General features: G+C 38.7%; 1 protein-coding gene across 34 annotated transcripts in view; it reads left to right on the top strand.

The window, feature by feature from the left end:
• The window catches only part of CALD1 (caldesmon 1), a 197,281-nt gene that overhangs the window by 169,743 nt on the left and 3,372 nt on the right, over window positions 1-24,166 (top strand). For 33 of the 34 annotated variants that reach the window (XM_084498854.1, XM_084498852.1, XM_084498870.1 and 30 more), the window contains 7 exons: window positions 5,561-5,709; window positions 10,465-10,690; window positions 12,546-12,686; window positions 19,421-19,464; window positions 19,578-19,656; window positions 20,953-21,093; window positions 22,068-22,163. In XM_084498854.1, the coding sequence (XP_084354980.1) occupies window positions 5,561-5,709; window positions 10,465-10,690; window positions 12,546-12,686; window positions 19,421-19,464; window positions 19,578-19,656; window positions 20,953-21,093; window positions 22,068-22,163 (876 nt within the window). The remainder of the gene's footprint in view (window positions 1-5,560; window positions 5,710-10,464; window positions 10,691-12,545; window positions 12,687-19,420; window positions 19,465-19,577; window positions 19,657-20,952; window positions 21,094-22,067; window positions 22,164-24,166) is intronic. The other variant, XM_084498863.1, reaches the window with a different exon arrangement.

The following is a 24,166-nucleotide window of genomic DNA, read 5'->3' as shown; positions in this document are numbered from 1 at the left end:
AAAGAGAGAGGGCTAAGGCAGAAGAGGAAAAGAAAGCTGCTGAGGAAAGAGAGAGGGCTAAGGCAGAAGAGGAAAAGAAAGCTGCTGAGGAAAGAGAGAGGGCTAAGGCAGAAGAGGAAAGGAAAGCGGCTGAGGAAAGAGAAAGGGCTAAGGCAGAAGAGGAGAGGAAAGCAGCTGAGGAAAGGGAGAGGGCTAAAGCAGAAGAGGAGAGAAAAGCAGCTGAGGAAAGGGAGAGGGCTAAGGCAGAAGAGGAGAGGAAAGCAGCTGAGGAAAGAGAGAGGGCTAAGGCAGAAGAGGAAAAGAGGGCAGCTGAAGAAAAGGCTAAGCTAGAAGCAGAAAAATTAAAGGAAAAGCAAAAGATGGAAGAAAAGAAAATAGAAGATAAGCAGGTAAAAGAGAAGAAAGTGCAAGAGGAAAAACCTCAAGCAGCTTTCCTAAAAAAACAGGTACAGTAAACATTTTGCACCAAAATAAGACACCTGTTGTTTGTGAGAAATGTAATGCAAGAACAAAAAGATTGAATTGGAATTTCCTCACAGATCTGTTCCTGCATTTAAACAACTAATACCCATGCTGTCTGTTTTTTAAACTAAAATTCCTTGTTTCTGCTTATCAATAATGAAGTGCATGACATGCCTGCCCTCACTCCATTGTTCAGAGCACACCTTGCATGTTCAGAGCTCTGCATTTTTATTTTTTTTTGCTGCCTTTTTTTCTCAGCTGCTGTAAGCTGGCCTGCTGCAGTAACACATGAAATTGAGGCAAACACAAGTTGACACAAAATATTATGAGCACCTGGTAAACTGTGTGAGGAACCACGTGTGTTAAATGCAATCACAATAAGGGGTTCTGTGCTGGGACATGTGAGCATGATGCTGCACAAGGGAGAAAGCCCAGATGGGGGAATGGAAGGATTTGGAGAGGGTAGAGGGAGCACAGCTGCACTTGGAGATGTGGGCACAGCAACATATGAAAGATGTGGCTGCACGCAGGTTTGGTACATGAACACGGTGTGGAGAAACAAAACTGCAAGCAGATGCTCACAGAATGGTGTTTTCATATCTTACTTACAAAAAATATTAAAAACCTACAAACAAAGGAGGAAGACAAAGAGGCTAAAGTGGAAGCTAAAAAGGAAAAGTTACCAGAGAAGCTTCAACCTGCCTTCAAAAAAGATCAGGTAACTTATAAACCACTGATTTAGATGTTGTAGGGAAACTTAAGAAAATAAATAAGGAACCTATAACTGAAAGTTGTTTGTTCAACAAAGTACTTAAACGTGCCTTACTTCAAGAACATGGGTAATCCTGCTGAAATAAATAGGGATGAAGCTACTTATGGTGCTTAACATTAAGTATATGCTTAAGTGTTTTGTTCTTTTAGGGCCTTACAACCAAGACCTGTTTGTCTTAGAACAAATACTTCAGTTAAACTCAGGTCACGCAATAATACAAGGATGGTTTGCACCTTAGGGATGAATTTTTCAACTAATCATCCTTCCCTGGTTTCCTCCCATTTACTGTGAACGTTTCCCCTATGACTGAGACCTACTCTTACCATAACAATAACAATAATCTAGGCCCTTTGGCCACCTGAATGCCTCAACTAATGATTTTCCCCCAAACTGCAATGTCCCATGATATAAACTATGCATACCCAAGATTCTTCTTTTGTTTTAAAGAGAAATTCTACAAAATTTACTGCATTGCATTTCCACTGTAAACACAGGAGCTGGTGCCATGATGTTTTACTGTATGGTAAGTAAATAAGATTTGGGAACCATTTACTCTTCAGGTTACAGCTGGCAAACAGGGAGCCAAGTTCCATTTTATGCAGCACCTGAGCTTTTGGGTCAATGTAGCAGGTATCAAAATGGCCCCTGATCCTGGCCAGACCTTGGGACTACTCATCTTCTTGCAGGTTTGCACCCGTTTAGGTTCAGCCAGCTCCACGTGGCTTAAAGGGAGCCACAGCACAGAGATTTAGTAACAGGCAGCTTGTTGCCAGTGCAGCTGCCTTGAGGTGCTGAGGGCTACACAGTGTCTGGTCCAGTGTCCTTAGTTGTAGGAAGGCAGCTTGATTAATTCAGAACATGCTGCAGAAGCTTAGCTTACCCTCAGAGAGAGGTGAGGGCAAATCATGTAACAAGGTTTTCTGTCCAGTTACCTGAGTTGACTGTGCATATTTTTAGTAAGGTACAGGAAAAAGCAAATAAAGTGATGAAGATGGTTAAAAGATTGGTTTCAAAATGAACAGGGAGAGAGACTGCCAATACTAAAATAACAGTCTAGAAAGGGAAAGAGTTAAATGAAGCCTAGGAGATACGTCAAAATAATGCTTAAAAAAATGAAATAGTCACTGTACCTGATTACCCTGATTGTGAAACCAGAGGAAGGAACTGTGCAGAAAATAAGGGATGGATTATATTAAAAGCTGTTCATATGATGGAATCAGCTTGTAATATTCACTGTTGCACACAATCATTGAATATTCCAAGTAAATGTAAAAAGTGGGCTGTAAATGTTTGACCGCAAATATTGATTTGGAGTGAGGAGTGCTTGAGACACAGTCATCCTGCTTACGTTTGTGTGGAGCTCGATCAGCACTCAGTTGTGCATCTGTCATCCTTTTCAGCCATGCCTACAAGGCTGGATTCTTCCAGGAAACTGGCAAGACTTTTGAAAGTAACTTGTGATTTTAGTACCTTTTGGATGATCAAGGTGAGACAGTTTGAGAGAGTACCACTTTTGGTGCAATGCTGAATATGCATCCACTGAAAGGTTAAACTTTTACACGTGTATCAAGCTGAACATTCAACATGTTCTGCTCAGGTTTGAAAACCTCGGTTGTTGCTTCTTGGCTCTTGAATTAAAAATGACAGTCTCAGACTCCAAACAAAGTCAAGGTCAGGCTCCTATCTCCACTTCTTCCCCCCGTGCAAGAATGTATAAATTCAGTGAGGCTATTTTAGACACGTATATGGAGTTAAGAGGATAGCATTATCCTCTTAGTAGTGAACAAGATGCTGAAGGAATACTTAACCAGATTTGCTTCCGCAATTGTGCAACACAAGTACATATCCTTTCTTAATGTGACCAAAATCTGGTCCTCAAAGCTCAGGTTTCGATCAAATTAGCAAACAAAATCTGTCTCCTTCTCTGAACTGCCCCACAATTTTGGGTTCTCAAAACTGGCCTGGAAAGTTCATAAGAACAAGCTTTCTCATGATGTGAGACTTCTGGTATTTCCTGCTTCCAGTTTGGCTAGACGTACTGCAATGGTTGCTTTTCTCATGGTATTTGGGTATAGTCGTTGGCTCTAAATGGATGCCCTAGACCCAGATGCCCACAGCTTTTAAGTCACCAAGAAACTGAGCCCAAGCAAGGAATAAAATTTGCCAAATGGCCCCAACCTCAGTAACTGATTCAGTGTTTTCTGAGTGTTCAAGTCCTAGATTTAGAAAACTTGATTCTCATATATAAATATATAAGCCTACCAGGAAAGAAGTAGCATGGAGAAAGATTAAAGTATAAATAAATTATGTTGAAAATTAGCTAAACGTGCTTTTGGCCAGGTTTTTTTTTTACTTGAGGGTCAAGATTTGAGAGACAGTGCAAACTGTGTTCAGTTCATGTAATGCCACCCATCCACTCCATCTGTAATCAGAGTAGTCCTTTTCACTAAATTCAGTGGGAGCTGAACTCATCTGTAATTCAGGGAAGCACTGATACAAGAGAAAATAATTTTCCTGTTGCCTTCCTCTGGAATGGGACATAATGGATTCAATTTCTTTGCTAATCAGTCACAGTTTTGGCATTAAAATTAGTAGGAAAAGTATTGGACATGAAAGCTGTGAAATGTTTGTGTTATATCTTGTTTTATTATCTTTTTGAATAAAGAAGCCAAACTGCAGTAATGATTTTCTCAAATGCACACATATTACCATAAATCCTACTGCCTTCTGAAATGATGTTTCTTAACCTATTAATTTTTAAACTATATTGTTTTAATATTAGTTTTCTCAGCAATTTCAATTAAGATGTAAGAGATATGACCTTCCCCAGTGGACTTCAATACATCAGGCAGCTGGAAGATTGGCTTTTTAATGAGACTTAGAAAGGTCTTGATGAAAATCTCAGCAAAGGAAATCCTATGCTCTCAAAATCCCAACACAGACATCCTGGCATTTGAAATCTTACAACAATCAACATCGTGGGTCTCCATATCACCCTGTCTGGGACTGAAGGTTTAAGAGATTGCCAACAGACAACAGAGATTTATTTATTTATTTATTTATTAACATGTCACTGGCTAGAATCTTGCCCAGATTTGGGAGCGCCCAAAAGACATTACTGTCTGACGGTATTCATTAGACTCAATGAATAGCACTGGTTGTCTCAGCACAGCTCCTAGAAAACAGAAAGACATTCCTTGAGGCAGCTAGCAATAATGGCCTTGTTTGCTAGTAGTCACGGCATCACAGCCAAAGAATGCACGGCCATGGAAACTGAACTCCCCTCTTGTCCATCAGGGCAGGGCTGCCAGGTCATAGCTAGAGCCCATTGGCAGGAGCACATGGGGAATGTCTGCGCTGCTGCTGCCTGCTCTTGGGATAGAGCAAGCATCTCTGTGCCTTGTGTCCAGCATCACTCCCTGGTGTCAAACTTACTTAAGTAGTATGACCACCCAGCACTGACTTGTGGTGTGTGTCACCTCCGCATTGCCTGCTGTTGGCTTTTATCTCTAGGTGCAGTTTGGAACTCAAAAGCTGCTCAAAGCTGCTGTGTTGCAGACAGGACTGTTATGGTTATGGAAATTATTTTATTTTACTTAATATAGCAAATGGGATGGTGACAAGCTTTCAAGTAACAGAAGATTATTATTATTATGATTTTCTTGCTTGCCCACTTCATCCAATATGGTACAGTTGGGAAAAAAAAAAATAAAAAATTGGGGTTTTTTTTGTTTTCCTCTGCTGCTGTTGAAAGTTTATTTAGGCTGCTAGTCCAATTCATTTTCTTAGTGCTGTGCTGCAGAATGATCTGCATATATCCAAACAGCATGAACTTACCTTATCCAGCAAAGTTGGCAATTGATGAAGGTTACAAACTATTCTGTTGCTTCAATGCTCTAAACCTTGTACCAAGAATGTAAAAACAGTCCTATTCCCAGAGGGCTTGCAGCCCAGGTTTGTCATAGGCTGCAGTGGAAGGGAGGAGGATTGGGATGCCTGAGGAAGGTGCAATTGTAGAGAGAAGTGATGTGGTAGCAAAGTCCCACAGCTGCAACAAACTTTCACAGAAGACTGATGATTTTAGATGTTTTCATCTTGAATTCAGGTCAGGCAGACAAGGTGATGGATGATCACATTTTTGAGCTTTGCAGACTACTTCTTCCGTAAAGCACATATGCATTGTGAAGACAGTTACTTAGTTAATCGCTAAGATTAGTAAATCACTTGGTTAATACCAAGAAATTTGTGTTCCTTGACTGTTATTTATAATGACTCACTGTGACTTCTCTCCCTCCCCCCCTATGATTTACGGTATCTCCTGAGCAGGTAAAAGATGACAAGGATAAAGAAAAAGCACCCAAGGAGGAAATGAAAAGTGTCTGGGATCGTAAAAAGGGAGTTCCTGAACAAAAAGTACAGAATGGAGAACGTGAACTCACTTCCCCCAAACTTAAATCTACTGAGAATGCTTTTGGGTAAGTTCCAAGTGAGCATGGGGCTTGTTTATGCTAGAACAAAGCAGGGGGCCTTCTCAGGGGTCTCTCTTTAATGGCCTTGTGGCAGCTGTGAAGAAGACTTACACTGGCATCATGAGTGGAAGCTCTGGTGTTCACTGGGTGGTTTGGTTTGAATTAAGGTTGTTGGCCTGTTTTCTAATGGACTGCCATCCCTTTGTTACAGTGACAAAACAAGGTACAGATAGCAGATATAAATAGTACCTTGTGCCCTCAGTAGAGATGAGCAGCTATATTTCTCTGCTGGAATTTTCCTTCCTTGAGGGACTTTCAATTAGAATTTCATTCTAATATCTGCACAGAGGCCAGTAATGACCAGATTTTTCCAGATTTTGTAGTCTCTAATATTTTTAATCAGATCTCAACCTTAAATAACTCATTTTCCAATTATACATCTGCTTTTAATCAGACTGCATATCAGTACGAAGCACAATTCAATTGGTAACTCTTGATAGAACTTCTCTCTTGATTTCAAGGCAAACCTTCAAATTAGTGACTTATCTACAAAAGTGAGTTTTCAGTTAGATGAAAACCTCTCCTAGCCTATATATATATATATATATATATATATATATATGTCTTTTTAAAAGTTGCATTGTTATATATTTTTTTTTTTTTTATTTTGAAGGAAATACTGGCCTTGTGGCTGTATTGGGAAATTCAGTGAAGGTAACAAATTGCTAAGGAAGTTTATTAAAAAGGGATTCTGCCTGCTAAAAGGAAGGGAATAAATGAAACAGAGCACAAATTCTTCCTTCTAGCAGAGAAACATGAGTTGGTTAGAATTTTTTTTTTTTTTTTTTTTTTTGCCTTCTGCACATCTCTTTCTCTTTTACATTGGCACAGGCAAAGAAAAGGTTAAACGCTCCAGGCATGCTTAGAAATCCATGTAGGTCAGATGGGTTTTGCTGTTATATCTCAGCATTCCCCTTGTGATTCTTCCGGGAAAACCAAACTTTCTCAAAATAAAATGCAGTTCGTAAGGCCCTGGAGACACCCTGACCTAAGGCCAAAAGACAGAGGGAGTCAGGCAGCATGGAGATGGGATAGCAGGAAATGGGCCTTGCTTAGAACTGTCCTGCATCATGACTTGGGTCACATCATCAATAACACGAGAACGGTTTTCTAAAAATATTTTTGTTGTGTTTTCATTTGGTTCACTTCCTGTGGGAGACAGGACTTAGTGGCAACATGTAGATCTGTATTTCCACTCATTTTTTCTTCTCCTGTTTTTTTTCCACTCTTTCCCAAATGTGTGAAGAAGGGTGTCTAACCTAAGGCTTTCTTTGGAACTGTCTTCTTGTTTTTACATGAACACATCAGATACTCATTAGGAAGCATGTAACTTGGCTAACTCTCAATGGTGAGGATTGAGAATAAAATAGGGTAGTGAAGGCTAAAGAAAAGTCTTATCTGCGTCTTGTTTGTCCATGTCAGCCAGAAAATTACTGAAAAAAAAATACATATATTTTACAGCTTCTCTTTCCCATCTCCCCTCCCACCTACCTTTCTCCCCATTCTTATGCAGGACTGGAAAAGTCCTAAATATGAAGTAACACGTTTTTCACATTGTTCTGACATTTTTGGCTCCCACAAATCACTACTTCCCTTTTCCTCCTTGTCTGAAAGCTGGCAACCAATTTCATTTCTTAGCACCAAAGAGGTACTTATGAAACTATTCCTCCACCCAGCATCTCAGTGCTAATTTCTCAATCTTGACAATAGGGAATGGAGATTCCCAGAATCTGTTGAAAACAGAGGATTTTGGGAGCTGGAGGAAAATACAGAGAATTACTGCCAGCTTATTGTTTCCTATTTCAGATTATGCGGAGCCAGTAGGGAAAGTCCTGTGTGCTGCATGAGAATAAAATGAGCTAGAAACTTAAATGATCTTCACTGTAAGAAGGACAAAACAGTCACCTGAGGTCTCCAAAGAAAAAAAATAAAATTAAGACTAGATTCTTCTTTCGGCTTTTATGAGTTAAAGGTTGAGAGTAGTTGTTGATTTCTTTGAGGCCATCTGCACTGAAGTCAGTAAGGACTAACCTTTCTCATATACTGATATAAAACAGAGCAGTTATTTATTAAGAGAATCGGAGTAACTGGTATGTTCTTAGCTCTCTTAATTTTGAGTGCTGAGCATTTGCCCTTGCCAGTGATATCATTATACCTATCAAAGGTGACCTCTTTCACCATTTTGTAGATCTGGCTGGGCTGACAACACTGAGTTTAGAGGGCAAGAGCAATAAATAAACAAACAAACAAATAAATAATTAATAAATTAGTTTCCTGGGATGTTTGTTACAGAGGTTGCAAGCCTGCAATGAAGCAGGAAAGCCTTAAAAAAAACAAACAGATTTCTTGAGGGCTGCACAGCATAAATGAATTGGATCTTTAGAAATACTTGGTGCCCTATGGGGTTCATGGGTTGTTCTGGATTCTTGTGACCTCTGTGAACTAAATCAGAGGTATTTCAGGGTGAACACCCAAAAGTTTACCTCAAACCTCAAGTTTCGATCCTTGCTTTGTTTTTGAATAGTCTAAGTGAAATTTCAAATAAAGCTTCCAATGTTTTCTCACAATGTTTTAGTTATTTGTATATATGTTTTGTATTAAAAAAGCACAAGGGTTCCTTTCTTTAAATAGGTGTCACTATCTGATGCAAGCCCCTATCAGTGACCCCTCACAACAACATGACTCTTATGGTGGAAGGTAACCTTCTGGTTCTACTTTCCTGGGTTAAGTAATTGCACTGCAAAAACACATTCAGGAATAGGACCTAGAGGAAAAAAAAAAAAAAAAAAAAAAAGGATTGTGGTCAGGTGATGTTAGGGAAATATGTGCTATGTACCTAAAACTCTAGATTAGAAAATCAAGTGTGAAAGTGTCTTAGGGATACATAAATTCACAGATATCTGGGAGTTTTTTTGTTTTTGTTTTTTTTTTTTCTTTTTTTCCCATTAATTTTTGATGTTATATATAGAAAAGACTTCCTAAAACCAAATAAACACATTGCAAAATAAATGTCAGGTCTTACTACTTTGGTGTTGAACTTTCACAGATAAATTCCAACAGGTGAGATTCACATCCCAGGGTCAGTTTGGTTATGCTGGCATTGTTTTTTAATAATACAATTCAAAAACCATGCATTCTACCCTGCTGCAGCTGAGTTTCATCCCAGTCAGTAAAACCATGTGGGGGCAGAGTAATCTGTGTTAGCAGATCCTATTGCAATATTGAAACTACAGATAATTCAGCTCCGATCCGACAACCTGTTCTATATGGTTAACCTTATGTAGATGAAGGATCCATCTGAATGAAGAGTACATTTACAGGACTGGGTGTTATTCACCAGACTGCAAATTTATATCATATTTGTTATTCATGTTGTCATCTCTAATCTCATCATCGCTAACAGTTATTATTTTTGTTGGAACACTTGATTTATACTGTCTCATGACATTAAATTCTGCAACACTCTGGCTCAGTTAATGAAGTCATTAATATCCAGCTTTTCTAAATGTCAACAGAACAGAGCAGAAAGTTCTTTAAAAAAATCAGTAAGTACATTCCTTTTCTGTCCCTTGTCAATAGCACACTGATACCTCTGTGTTACCTATCTCCTTGTCAGCGGTAATACTAAACATGCTCAGGGAGCAGACATTTGACTAAACACTGTTGTGGTAACTGTTTAACTAGGTGATACTATCTGACTCTGTTGAAAGTATGCACTTCGCCTATACAAATACTTTTTTTTTTTTCCTTGTATTCTTTCTGTCTGTCTGTCGTATTAGAGCTGACTGGAAAACTTGTTTTTCTTCTGTGGAAGGGGTCGTCATTAATAAATTATTGCCAGTTCCTTAATTAAAGTCATACCTTCCCTGGAAACTTTCAGCAAAGATGAACCTTTCTATTCGTACAAGCTTGCTGAGTCCAAGTGATAGGTGCTTTAGATTAGGTAGGGACCTAACAGTTTTTAAAACTGTTGAAACCGTAGGAATCTCACCACTCTCATTTCCTTCTGTCTTCCTCAAGTGAAGTAACTGGTTCTGTTCCCAAAGATGCTTGTCATTTTCTAAAGGGATTATATAAAATATTTGCCTTTGAAAGCAAAGGGTTATGCATATTTTATAACACAGAATATAGGAGAGTATCTTTGCTCTATTTTTTAATTTTATTATTATTTTTTTTTATATGTAAATTTGTCTCACTTAAAACCAGCAGAAAGGAATTAGTTATGGTTTTCCATTGCTTTGTTTTCTGCATAAAGTACAGTATACTTTTTGTAAGTGCTTCCTCTGTACAAAAACTACAAGGCAGAGATGTGAAACTTCAGTGGTTTACTGTATACCATGGAGATACTGATAAGATATGTCTTGCTAAAGTTACATGAGATGTTAAATATTTCAAGCTCATTAGCTGAGTTGTGATAAAACTGGAGGTGGCCTGCGTTCTCAGATAGAGTGGTACAGTCCCTGCTTTACAAGTACATGAGACTGCTTCCTCACTGGCAGCAGATAGGAGAGGTGTTCCTCCAAGTATCCCAGCCTACCTAGCTCCCAACAAAAATGCTTTGTGTTCAGTGTAGTTTACAAGGAACAAAAGATCTTGTGAGGCAGTATCCTCATATTGCTGGTGAATGTGGGGCAGGGGGATGGCTCTGGCTAGGAAGGGAAAACCTGTGGTGCATTAACTTGCCTTTCATTTCTTTCCCAGCCGCTCCAACTTGAAGGGAACTGCGAATGCCCAGGAAGCAAAGGCAGGGTCCCAGGTAGAGGCTGGAAAGCGGCTAGATGACTTCGAGAAGCTGAAGGAGAAACAGCAGGAGGCAGCTGTGGAGCTGGATGAACTGAAGAAAAGGCGGGAGGAGCGCCGGAAAATCCTGGAGGAAGAGGAGCAGAAGAAGAAGCAGGAAGAAATTGAGAGAAAGGCCAGAGAGGAGGTAAGTGTAAAGTAAGACATATTGATCTCTGGTTTTAATCCCTTATTGTTACTACTTTGCCTCAGTCAACCATGGATTAGATGGTAACTCTTTACAGCAGTGTCCATACAGACACCTTTTGGCAAAGAGGTCATTGGAGCTGGATGAGAATGTGTTTGTATTTAACAAAAGGGCAGAAGAAGGCCATAGGAGACTTGCACATAGGTGACAATGGAGTGTACAACAAGGAAGGCAAGACTAAACCCAAACCTGCAGGCTAAAGTGGGCTTCTCTTTCTTGGATGTGATATTGTTGGAGTACTGTGTGGGAATTTGCTGCCATGACTTTGCTTCAGGTTGTACATTTGCTTCAGGTGTCCCTGTCTGGGAGCTCTATTTGTATCATGTGCTCTTATGGTCACGTGTCAGGACATGGTCTGTTGCAGTTATTTCAAATATGCTACCAACATTAAAATTGCCCCATTTACCCTTCAGATGTAACTGCAAGTATGCCATGTTTGATATCAAACATGACCACATCACAGAGGTATTCTTGTGAGAACCTGAAGTAAAACATGCAGGGCACCAAGAAAAACTGCAGTTCTTGTCTCTCTCTGAGAAAAGACAAAGCTGTAGTAATGTCTTCATGAGCCAGGATGTCATCTACAGCAGTTGTAACTTTCTTATCTTGTTGGGTATGCAAGATTCTGGAGGCAGCGTTATAGCCACAGACTTCTTAGTTTATTTGCAGTCCTTTTGATGTAGCACAACTTGAATTACAAAGTGCATGGCAAAAATTTGTCTGCTGTAGATGAGCTGGAATGCTGATGTTATATATAGTTATGATGGGCAAGATCTCATTAGGAAGATATTCTTGTCTATTTAAATATCAAGTACCCAAGTACATCTGTTCGCTTATGCTTCCTCTGCCAAGGGACTCTATAAATAAATTTTCAAATCTCTGGTGCATCATTTAGGAATCTCACATGTTTGGAAAACAAATGGTGGAAGAATAATAATAGCATTAGCAGATGAATGCCAATTGCTTTAATATGGTATGCTCTTTATAGTACAATTCAATAAATGCTGAGATTGCCCAGTGACTTGCTGTATAACAGACCTTGCTAACCAGCACACACAGTGCTTGTACTTGGAGGGCTTCTGGTTTGACTTGTAGCTTATGAAGTAAAAACTCAAGTTATGTCTCTGGAGGGAAAATTATAAGCACTTCCTCTTCACTTTCGGGGCATCTTTTGAATTTTCCATGTGAAGTATTAACCTTGGCACATGTGTCAGAGCAGATGGAGAGAAGTACAATACAAAGGTGACACATGAGGGTACAGAGAAACTGAATCTGGGAAACGAAATGAGACCATGGGAGTTTATGTTTCTTACACCTGTTTAGACAAACTGGAGTCTGTGCAATCTGTTTGATTGACTGGTTCTCTTGTAAACCTGTTTGCATCAATACTCAGAGCACATCTAATTGTTCTTCCAAAATGTTTTTAATTGTGTGTACAACTACAAAAAATGATATTAGGCTTCTGAAATCCAGTTCATAATGAAAAAGCATTTTTATAAATGAGCTTTATTCTCTCTTTAAGCAACACTACATGACAATAAGGCTGGTGACTTCCCTGTGAGGAGAGACTAAAGTAACGGAATAGCTGTCTTCCTCACTTATTTAATAATACGATGAATTGACATCAGAATGTCTTTCTGATATAAGCTTTCATACAAGTCCCCGAACTAGCATAAGTCCCTGGCTAGCATAAATACCTGTTCTTAGAAAGTGTGCTAAATTTTTGCAGGACTACAAAGCCCTGTAATGCTGATGTAGTTTCTGAAAGAAGAAATAACCTTTATTATTTGTTTAGGAGGAAAAGAGGAGGATGAAGGAAGAAATTGAAAGGAGAAGGGCTGAAGCTGCTGAGAAACGTCAAAAGATGCCAGAAGATGGTGTATCTGAAGAAAAGAAACCATTTAAATGCTTCAGTCCTAAAGGTTCATCTCTCAAGGTAACCTCCCCACTAACTTCTATATAGTACCGAAAAAGTAATAGGAGCTGCAGTTCAAACCAATTGGTAAACACTGAAGCATTGCATAAATACTTAATATCAGACCTGGGCCAATGTTCTGAAATAGGCCTTTGCCTAAAACCTTCAGCTGAAAGACTTCATTCATTTGGATGACTCAACATTAGAGACCCTTTTTAAAATGGTCTGTCATGTCAGTTACCTGTTGTTGGTCAAGAATGTCCAAAAAGATTCTTTACCTTCAAGAGGAAGGATACTTAGAGTTGCATTACTGTGCTGATTTTCAATGTTAATTTATTATAGGACTGCTTTGTGAACTGGAGCAGAAAAGATCACACATAGAACATTCTCTTCTTTCACAATGCCACTCTCTTCTTCCACAATTACTTTCTTCCTTGCCAAATTACTTTGTCTTTAAGCATATTCAACCTAATCATCATTAATTGAAATTGTCCCATATGGTAGTTCTAGCTTACGTCTAAACCCTCCAAAACAACATCTAGAAACACTGGGATGGATTTTATTTTCTTACATGATATTAAAAACAACAACAACAACAAAACACCTTCTCTTGCTGCAGGAATTTCTAACTGGTCTTCTGAGGCCTATATTATTTCGGATGTCAGATAAATCAAATGACCTTTCGGCATGGAAAAGAAATCTTGGCCTCTCTGAAATTATTGGGAATTCTGTTTTGATATTTAGTCTAGTCACTTCCTCAACTCAAGCTAAAACTACAGATCTGTTAATCATATTCACCCATCTTTCCCTTTTTTCCTTGTGAGGCATTAGTCAGGTAAGAATCCAAAATGTCTGTCAAAAAATACCACTTAGTGGGCACTAGAAAGAAAAAGAACCAGTCAGGACATTGTCAGGTAGGAGTTTATGTTGGGTCATGAAGGATATCTCCATGGGATTAAGAAGTGTGTGTCATAGGTGACAAGCTGCATTTAGTCAGAATGACATTTCTGCTCATACAGCTTGCTCTTTGAGCTTCAACCCTATACTGCTTTGGGTCCTGTTCCAGGTAATACAGTGGCCAAATGCTTTTGGCTAGACTTGAGTTTGACTCCTCAGTCAAACTCAAGTTTGACATCTGAACCTGAAATTTGAGGACAGAATACATACAGCTGTAAACAAAGATTGCCAAGTTGCTTCCCAACTCCCACCTGTTAGATAAACCTGGTCTTGCTATTTTGGTTGCAAAACATTATGTCAAGAATGGATAGTGTAATTGTACAGCTTCTTCCTAGTCCTCCTGAGAGGGCTTCTTTTTCTTCCTTCTGTCTGTTGAGATGCCTTTTATGACATACACTTGGAGCTTTAGTTCACAGATGACTCATAAGAAAGGAAATTATACTTGAGTATGCATAATAGCAAGATATAGATCATAATTTTGGGGAGAGTGGGACAAAACAGTGGATTTGGCAGGAGGTTAATAGGTTTCAGAGAGCTTTTGGACTGATGCTACTAAGTGTATTTTTAGAGGAAAGCTGGAATTTTCCAAATGTTAAACATTTGAGGTCTGATTTTTTATGATGATAATTGCTGCTGGTTTTATGACTTGTTAAGTAGAAGTTTTTTTTTGTTACAAAAACTAATCTATGCAACTCTGTACATATTTTTTCCCTTTTCTCTCAGTCTCTTTGAGAAATTGGTGATACTGTAGATATTTCGGTCTGGTGTCTGTGGGCAGCTAGAGCATACATATAATGCTGTCAAATCTTCACGCCCTAAAAAGTTTCTTGGCCTTCTGTGGTCAGTAGCTGAGAAGGCAATAATCTAGTTTTAAAAAACTGACACCAACTTTGAGCATTTAGAAGACGGTATCTATTGTCACCTTCTGTTTGGACAGAATTCTCATTTTGGCCTAGCCTGTTTGGTATACATTTCTCTCATTAGGCTATCATACAGTGACCAAGTTATCTTTTGACTGGTAAAGCATCTGGCACATATTTTGTTCCTTGATGAATGTATTATCTAGTTAGATATGTCATGAATCATGTGAGAAATATAAATACTCCATTGTCAGTGGAGAGTTGGAACTGATGATGAAAAAAGGAGTCACAGTATTGAAAGACCATATGATGCATGTGCACATTGTCTTCTCCTAAATCAGTCTGGCAAAGCATGCTCTCCCATCCCATTCTACCTCTTGCTCTCCCTAGTTTAGTTCACAAAAATGGTACTACAGTGAAAGAATGAGATTTTCTGCCCAGTCTTTATTGATTTTGCCTTATAGACAGTTTCATTACTCATGTTTTTTTGGGAAGGAGTGATCATGATATCTTGAGCAACTGCTCCTAAATTTAATCAGGAGTAAACAGGGTATTTTGGTACCGATTCTCCTCTGCTGGTGGGGGTGAGCTCCCCCACTACAGAAATGCAAAAGCAGTTAGGTACTGAAGGGAGAAAGCAACAGCAGGTGGCCAGGGGCAGGTTATCTCCTGCTTTTGCTGCAGATATCTCCAGGGAAACATAGGCTGATGTGGCAACCAGCGCTCCCCACAAGGTGATGCTGACAGCTAAGACTGAAGCAGGACTTTTCAGGGCTTGAGATTTTTATTTGTACTTTTTCCTTGAAGACCTATCTTTTCCTGTCTCAGTATTGCTTAATACTGGAGAACTGGAGCACTGACTGGAAAGAATTAGACTACACGCAATCAGTGCTTTCTAGGAGATGAGCTGCTCTTGTGGCAGATGGAAAACAAAGGAGTAAGGACAGGATTGTTAATGCTTGTTTTTCCCCCTTTTTGCTGCTGTAGCAGCACCCTAGTCTGCCAGGTAAACTGGCATAAAATGGCCTGCTCTGCACAGATGCTGCTGACAACAGAAAAAAGCCTAACTGTGCTTACTTAATGAAGCAAAAGAGCGTGGGAGGCTCAGGAGAAGCCACTTTACTCCCAGGGACTACCACTCAGAATGGATTTTCACCAGGCTCTTCCACCTGTCAGGCATGAGGTGAAATTATAATAAAGGGATTTCTGTCTTTATACATATTTCCTCTTCCCTGTCTCCCTTGGCCCCATTTTTCTGAAAATAATTTTCACTACATCAGTTTAAGGCACTTTTTGTTGTTAATATCTAATACACAATTTAAAATTCCTAAGAATCATTTAAAAACTATGCATGAAACAAATGTTACTGGAAATATTTAAATGGTGCTTGTTTTCCAAGTCATTGACTTTAACTGTGTATTAACTCATTCCTTTCATTCGGTTTCTGTTCTTGGAGGATGTACAGATGGAAGGAAGTGCATTTATGACTCCTACACTTTAACTGGATTTTTAATAAGCAACCGTTTTTTTTTTGCACAATCAGCAAACCAAACATGTCTATATAATATTGCATATGGATAAATGTATATATATATACACACACATATTTTTGTGTAGCATCTTGCTTATTTTACTCCTTGTGTGCTATCCCTATCGAGTAAGGCTGTGATCAGCTCTGAAACTCTGCTTGCTTTTTATTTGTGTCCACTGGTGGCTACTGCCATGAATCAGGCAGAGTACCTCTCAGCAGTATGTGCAACAGAGACCCTGGTGCATGTTGCTGCCTTGAAGGGATGCAGTTAAAAGGCTGTGTGTTCTTGTTGAGCTGATGCAGTTATCAGCTTTAACTCCTGTAGGCGGGAGCCAGCTCTCTGAGGCAGGAGGAGGAGGGTTTCATTTCATCTAATGTTACAAGCAGGACAGGTGTCCATCTCAGGATTTTGTTGTGCAGTGTAACTTCTTCAGTAGCTGAGAGAGTGAGGAGAGAGCGAGTCAGCCTTGATGGACAAGCAAGCCCACGCTCCCTAGAGTGAGGTGAGCTCCTCTGTCTCTCCACTGACTGTGGAGGGAATTAAAATGAGCAGTTTGGACTAAATGCTTAACTTACAAGCAACTAAGGTTAGGTGGGAGAGGTAAAGCCTGGAATCCTATGTTTTTTCTCTCTGTTCATAGTTTCATTAGCCACTGGCAGGTTGACTCGATGGGGTACATGTGTGTTTTATGTCAGAGGCTTTGGAAAGTATGCCATGCTGACAAAATATAATCCCAAGCTATTTTACAAGATTCTGTTAAAGAGAATATAGCAAAATAAGTTCTTTTTATTTCTTGATTTCTAGTTGAGGAAATAACCTTGTTTTTTTCTGATAACCACCTTGCTTTCTCTGTTTGTCTTACAGATCTATTTTGTAATATTGTTTACTGTATGTGCCAAACATTTTAAACTATTTGCATGGACTTTGTGTGGAGTGCAGTGGATAAATAAATAATCTTTAAATGTTGCTGTGCAGTTTAAATGTATTTGACCTATATGTTGAATACATTTGTGTGTGCAGGTGTGTTTGCTCTAATTGTATGCAATGTGTTCTATTTGCTGTGTGCACAGTTTTGAGGCAGATGCTCTATAAAACAAATCCTTATATGTGTGGAAAATGTGTTATCCATCCCCCTGAGGCACGTGCTTCCTTGGGAAGAAGACCATGTTCAGCTTTGAGGGCTGCTTCCTAATTGCTCTCCTGTTTAACTTACTTTCTGGTTTGTTTCCCCACCCTCCTATTCTGAACAATCCCCAGCTTATTCCTGACACCACAGCAATTGCTCAGAGCATTGCTGTTTCCAGAGGGTAAGGAATAACTCTGCATCCTTTTACTTCAGCCCCAAGAACTCATATTCCCTTTTTCCCTGGCCTGTCCCCCAGTGCCTATGCCAGCTGGGTTTTTGTGCTGTATAGAAATGCCTCTCGTTTCTGAATATAGGAAGGCTATGGAGTCTAGGGGTTAGCTTCTTTTAAACAGGTTTTAAGATGTGTCCCTTTTGTATGAGTTCAAGTGGAACCTGTGTTAATCTGAACTAGAAGATGCTGTTAAGTGAGTTATAGCATAGTTGCCTTGAGCCCTGGCTCTTTGGGATGTTCCTTATTGTTTGTCCTCACTGCCAGCCAGGGTTTCACTGATATAGTTGGGGGAATTGCCCCTTCAAACAGAGAACAGGAGAAACCAACAGCTCTTGTTGATATAATGCATCTTTCTGAGAACTGCTGGTTACCGTCCAGAAATCAGTGCTGTGGGAAACTCTTCTATATATAGAACTATACTGTAGTTGAGGAGAGGTGATGTGTTTTGCGTTAGCATCGTAAATTTGTTTAGTCACTTTTAATCAAATAACTTGCTTGTTTTGTGGCAACGCTGAGTATATTTCTTTATGGCAAAACTACCGTGTAAACTGTTGAGGATGGAAAAGGAAGAGAGAGCCCTAGATATGCACTCTGCTGCTGTGTTGTTAGGTTCCTGCCTGGTGTATTGCTGCCATCTTGTGAGAGTGAATTGAAACAGTTGGTACATATCCAAGCAAAGCCCATCTTTCTACTTAGGACTTCATTTAAATCTTTTATTGGCAACTAAAACTGTTAATGTAAATTGCTCTGTAAATTGTATATATTTGTTAGAGCTTTAGAGGTTCTTTTAAACTGGATGTGACACTAACTGGAGATCCTCCAGTTGTCTTATTTGGCAAATTCTGCACTGAAGTGAACTGCCTGAGTTTTTGCTCATATGGTCTGGAGAAATAAAACAAACATACTTGCCCTTTGATGGGGTTGGTGTGCAATTTAAAATTCTAATACAACTTTAATGCTAAAGGGCACAAAAGAGGACCATTTAAAGGAATAGCTGTCATTGCCTTAGCTTGAAGGCATGAACGCTGCAGCAGTCACTATTAAAGGGACTTGAAAATGGGCAACCCATACTGAGACTGGGGAATCCCCAGGAATCCAGCCAGGCTGATTAATAGTCATTTCTGTACCCTGGAGCTGCTTCTGTATTTTTAACACTTATGTGACACTACAGAGCCTGAGACAAGAAATGGAACAACGTAATGTGGAAGACACGTTAGGAAGTTGATTGTTTAGAGTATTCCTGACACAGAATACTCCCCTATCATGAAATGCTTTAAAAATTTATTCAGGGATGTAGTCTTCTTCTTTTTTTTTTTTTTTTTCCCCAAATTTTCAAGAGATTTTGCATAAGTCTTGTGATATGTTCATGATTCTTTTTACCTTCATGATTCTTTTCCCCTGTAAGCATTACAGTATTTTCCTATATGCAGAGCAGAAAATAGTGATGAAATGTAAGATACCACTTTTTATAATAACAGCTAGTAGATATTGGCTCAACGATGACCCTGCTGAACATCATCAGAGTACAGTCTGATTTTTTTTTTTGGAGCTCAAATGAAATTGTTGGTGTCTTGAAAAAGCATGCATGAGGAAGGGTACATAGCTGAGCTCCAAACTTGGCCTAGTCTGATATCTCAGCTCAGAAAAAACAGTAGTAAATTTGCTGTCTCCCTCAAGAGGCATATACTTGCTTTTGTGTGGGAGATGAGGGGAATTTGACAGCGATTTTGTGACTATCAACCTCTTTAATAAGATAAAATTATTCCATTTTTCTCCTTTCTGTATTGCTGATTTATTGTTACAAATAGAATACTGAAGAAATAAGCAGGATACAAACATTAATGCAGAAAATTATATCCACCCTTCTGCATATGTTGAATGACAGTTTCCCAAGTACAAAACTTATGTGTGTATTTGCAGTGATTTCTGTTGGAATCCATCTCTTTCAGACTGACTTTTTGACATATAAAATGATATTTAGCCTGGCCTTATACAGGCTGTGTGTGTACTACTTTTAACCTTACAGGTCTTGTCTCTTTCTCTTCTAGATAGAGGAACGGGCAGAATTTTTGAACAAATCCGCTCAGAAGAGGTAAAACAATAAAACAGATTGTAGATTCAGTCGAAACAACTATGTTTAATTGGAGGCAATATTAATTTCTTTCTCTCTCTCCTTTTTTTTTTTTTCTTTTCTACTCCCTAAAGTGGTATGAAACCCACCCACACGACAGCAGTTGTCTCAAAGATTGACAGTAGACTTGAGCAATACACTAGTGCAGTTGTGGTAAGTTAATTCCAGGTCACAGTGACTTTAGTTACTAATGGCTTTGGGGTTTTAATAATCACCTTTTATTTCCCTGTTTAAAAATGTCAATGTTTTGATTTTTTTTCTCCACAAGCCATTTCTAATGAGACTCTAAAAGGAAAATGCTTGAGGCATGCTGATAACCAACCTCCATATATATATATAACTCTACATGTAATCTCAGATTCATGTTTTCCCTTTCCCTACAAAATATACAGTCTGCTTTATAAGCCTAAAATAGCTCTTGAAGGATTCAGAAGACACTTTAGTGAATTAGGGAGTTAAGAAATGACAAAGAAAAAGAGGGGGAACAAAATAGAATTCAACCATAGGTTGACAACAGTCAAATATTTATGCTTTGAAACCAGAATTGAGAGCTTTTTCTTTCCATAGTTCAAGAAAAAGTAGTTTTTTGTTTGCTCATTTTTAAACTATTTTTATAAGTCAGTGAGTACAGGCAATGTGAAAGCCACTGGTTAATATAGTTGACATGGATTTGCAAGTGTAATGGCAATAAAATAATATTAAAAGTGATATTATCTCGATAGCTCATACAGGTTTCTACTCCCTTCAAATCTGTGTTACATAAAACGTACAAGAGTTTTGAAAAGAAAGAATAGACTGAGTTTGGCCTGGTGTTTTTGGTAACCATACAAGGGATGTACTGACAAAACCAAAAAGCAATAAAACAAAACAAAAAAGCTCCCCTCCCTAAAACAAAACAAAACAAAAAAACAAAAATGACAGCTAATTCCAAATATATTGCAATTGCTGAAATTTGCCTCTAGAATCCCAGGCTGTGAGGTTAACTTGTCTTGGGCAGATGGAATAAGTCTGATGCTGGTTGACAGCGCAGCCTTTCTCTCCTGCCTCTGGATTTGCTATATCCAGAGGCAGGAGAGAAATTTTCATTGCTATATCCATGAAAGAGACTTGCTTACAGGATTCAAGTGTTGTGACTTGAAGGAGGACAAAAAATAAGCCTTGGAGCAGTTGTGTGCAGAGCTGTGGTTTTCCAAGAGCTCTAGAAATGTAACAAATACAAAAATCTAAGCAGTTTTCATAGCCTGTCATATCAAGGGTGCCTGACCAACTGCAAATCAAGAAAAGGAGAATCTCAATGTCATCTCTTGAGCAGGGTCCCTTCTCTCCATCTGTACATGATCATTACTAGAACTTAGAACTACTGCATTCCTCCGCACTTCCCCAGAGCCAAACCACCCTGCAAGTCCAGCTTTTAATGCCAACCACCAACTGGTCTCAATTCTTCTGCAGGGCACAAAGGCTGCAAAACCAGCTAAGCCAGCAGCCTCTGACCTTCCTGTTCCAGCTGAGGGTGTCCGTAATATCAAGAGCATGTGGGAGAAAGGGAATGTTTTTTCATCACCTTCTGGGGGAACAGGCGCACCGAATAAGGTATGTATTTAATTTCACATGGTGATTATAAAGAATTATGGGTGTTATCTTGCAGTTCATGGTCTTATGAGTAAGCCTGGCTGCTTCCCTTGACATCACTGCTGAAGAATATCACAAAGCATCCCGAAATCCTCAGAAACCTGCAAAATGGCATGGCTGCAGTACTCAGTGTAATGGAAGAATTTAGTGACACACTGTGCTAACTTATGAGACATTCCAGAGTCACATCAGATATCTTAGACAAATATATCTGGCTAATTCAAGCTGGGTACAAAGAAATTCTTTGTGTAGGGAAAGACTCTTTCTAGGGGCAGAGTGGGATTAAACAGACAAGCTACTGATCTATTATAGGTCATGGATAGAAGCGTTTGTGAGACGTTTATCTATTCAACATAAATTCTTAAAACCACATTTCCTTTCTGTAAATTGATGGGCTCTGAGGAGGATTCATCATAGCTGAAAAAGCAAACCATAGATTGAAGAAGGATACTTACAGATAGGCAAGAAATTTCAATAATTTGTTCTAAGCTTTTAAAGATTTATTTTAATGATCGAAATTTTATGCCAGCTGACTTCTAGTTCTTTTTTTTTTTTTTTAAAGTAATTTAACAAAATGAAATTCTAGGCTTACTGGTACCCCTTCTTCTTTTAGGCTAAAGATTTTTTCTCCTTAGAGTTTGGGGTTATGACAGAAACAGCAGGTTTGTGTCTAAGGTTTATTTTTGGTTAGCACAAATATTAAAATGATTCTGTCAGATCACAGTTATCATTACTGAAAATTAAAGGGTACTAGTACTGTGTAATTCATAAGGATAATGTCTTCTGAGTAGGCAGGATAACTCTTAGCTAGGCATAACCTCAGTGAGGACTTCTGTATTAAACGCGGATTTGGCTTTGTTTTTAAATCCAAATCATGAAAAAATAGGGCAACAGCTATTCTGAAAGTCTTCTCATTATATTTTATTCTTTTGTAGGAAACTGCTGGACTGAAAGTTGGTGTCTCCAGTCGTATCAACGAATGGTTAACCAAGACCCCAGAGAGTAACAAATCATCTGCTCCAAAACCTTCTGTAAGTAAACCTGCAACAATCTGTTTGGTTGGTGGGTTATCTGCTGGGATGGAGGTGGTGATGGTACTTCCTTAGCCAACTGATGGTCTGTAGAGGAACCTTACTGCCCATCCTCTCTTGGAAGCTCTCAGAGGCCTTCTGCTAATTCTTGGGTAGGTGCAGGAACAGGTGCAGGGGAAGGCTGGGGATGAGGAACTGATGCTGTAAGTTTCCAAACTGGAGAATGTTAAGGCACCACTCATGGTGTAAATGATTCACCGTCTTTAGGATTGTATCACAGATCTGCTTTCCTCCCATATGCTTTAGTAGTTTGTTTCTGCCAGTTCACTTGCCCTTTATAAAAGGTGTAGCTTAGCATACGCTTTCTTAATTCATGTGCCTATTTATCTCAAAGAGAACCTTGAAATTTGCAGCGTTGTCCCTCAAGTCAATATTTACTGGTGGCTACATGGAGATTGTGTCCTCATAGAAATAAATATAAAAAGAAAACAAGTAATTGTGGTAGATCTAGTTAATCACAAGTGCTGAAAACTAGCACAGCATCTACCTCCAGATTTTCTCTTTCTTCTAAGTTGCATCTTTTAGATAATGTAAAACTAACTTCTTATTTTCCCCTCAGAGAACTGTTTCTATCTATGTCTTCATTTCCCTCTTTCTCAATAGATTGTTCTTTCTTCTTTCAATATTTCTGCTTGAAGGAACCTGCCCTCCTCCTATTCTTTGCGGGTCTGTTTGCTAAGTTGGTCAGGTAAACCTATTCATAATTGACTCTGAAGAATGATATACATCTGTAATGTGTGGTTTTTACTTTTTACTTTTTTTTTTTTTTTTTAATCAGGCTAAATCAAAGGGAAAACAAGATTTTCTTACTTACAAAATAACTCCTTACCCTCATCCTATTCCTACGCAATAAATAATAATTCATAGTTTTCCAGATCAGGCATTCAGACAGTCTACTGCTATTTTGCTATCTGCTTAACTCACTTTTTGAAGCACAGAAAAGGCTTAAAGTCTTAATGATATCTTTGGCTGGACTATAACATCACTGTTGTGTGCAAACACCTCTTGCAGAAATTAGACTTCTGTACCTCAGTGCGCATTTTTCTATCCCAAGTTATAAATTCTTGTGTGCAGAAGGCTACGTATCTATGCATGGCAAGAGCAAAATTCTGGAAACAATGCAGGACTTTCTGAAAAGGATGGTATTTATGTCCTAAATTGTTTTAAGAGTCTTTTGCTTAGTGTCCACAGGGGCAGATATCAATCCATCTATCCTTAAAAAGGTGCATTACTACTAGCCTAGCATACGTCTTCTGGATTTGTAGTCCTGCTTTTCCGCAAAGAAAAGTTTTAAATTTGTATATGGAGACTTTAAGCAAAATTCAATACACTTATTTGCAGATAATACTATTATTACTGTTAATATTTTTTGACTTTACCTTACGTAGTTGTTTTTTCCATGTCAGGTTAGTGATCGGTCCATGTTAAGGTTGTAAAAGATACAATGGAAATTCAAATAGATAGGACTGACTACAGTGTTAAATCCTGAAACTTTTTTTAAAGAATGTAGAGGAGGATCTGCTGTATTAAAGTCTGACACTTTTTTTTTTTTTTAATTAAATATGTTGATTCTGATCTAACATACCTGAGACAAGCTACCTTTGAATTCCTCCCTAACAGAAATACTATTTCTGAATTCTCTTTTTCCTCAAAAAAGGAACTTTTCCTATTGTCTAGGATGAATATGATAAATTATAGCCAGTCTGTGTAAAACCAAATAGATGCAGTAGGACTAGATTTTGTGTTAAAGCGTGTGTATGTGTGGAGTGATTCTGTGAGGTGTCATTCTGAATAACTTTATAATTGATAGAAAATGTAATATTTACAACTGGTAGATGGTCCTCAAATCTTCTTATGAGGAAGTCACATTCTAACTTTTCCTCTAGCAAGTTAAAATAAATCTGAACTAAAGTTGGTTTTTGTTCTCTGACATTAACTTAAAA

This window comes from Aythya ferina, assembly GCF_964211825.1.
Source record: "Aythya ferina genome assembly, chromosome: 1".
NCBI classification, from domain to species: Eukaryota; Metazoa; Chordata; class Aves; order Anseriformes; family Anatidae; genus Aythya; species Aythya ferina.
This window is presented reverse-complemented; position numbering and strand designations above follow the sequence as displayed.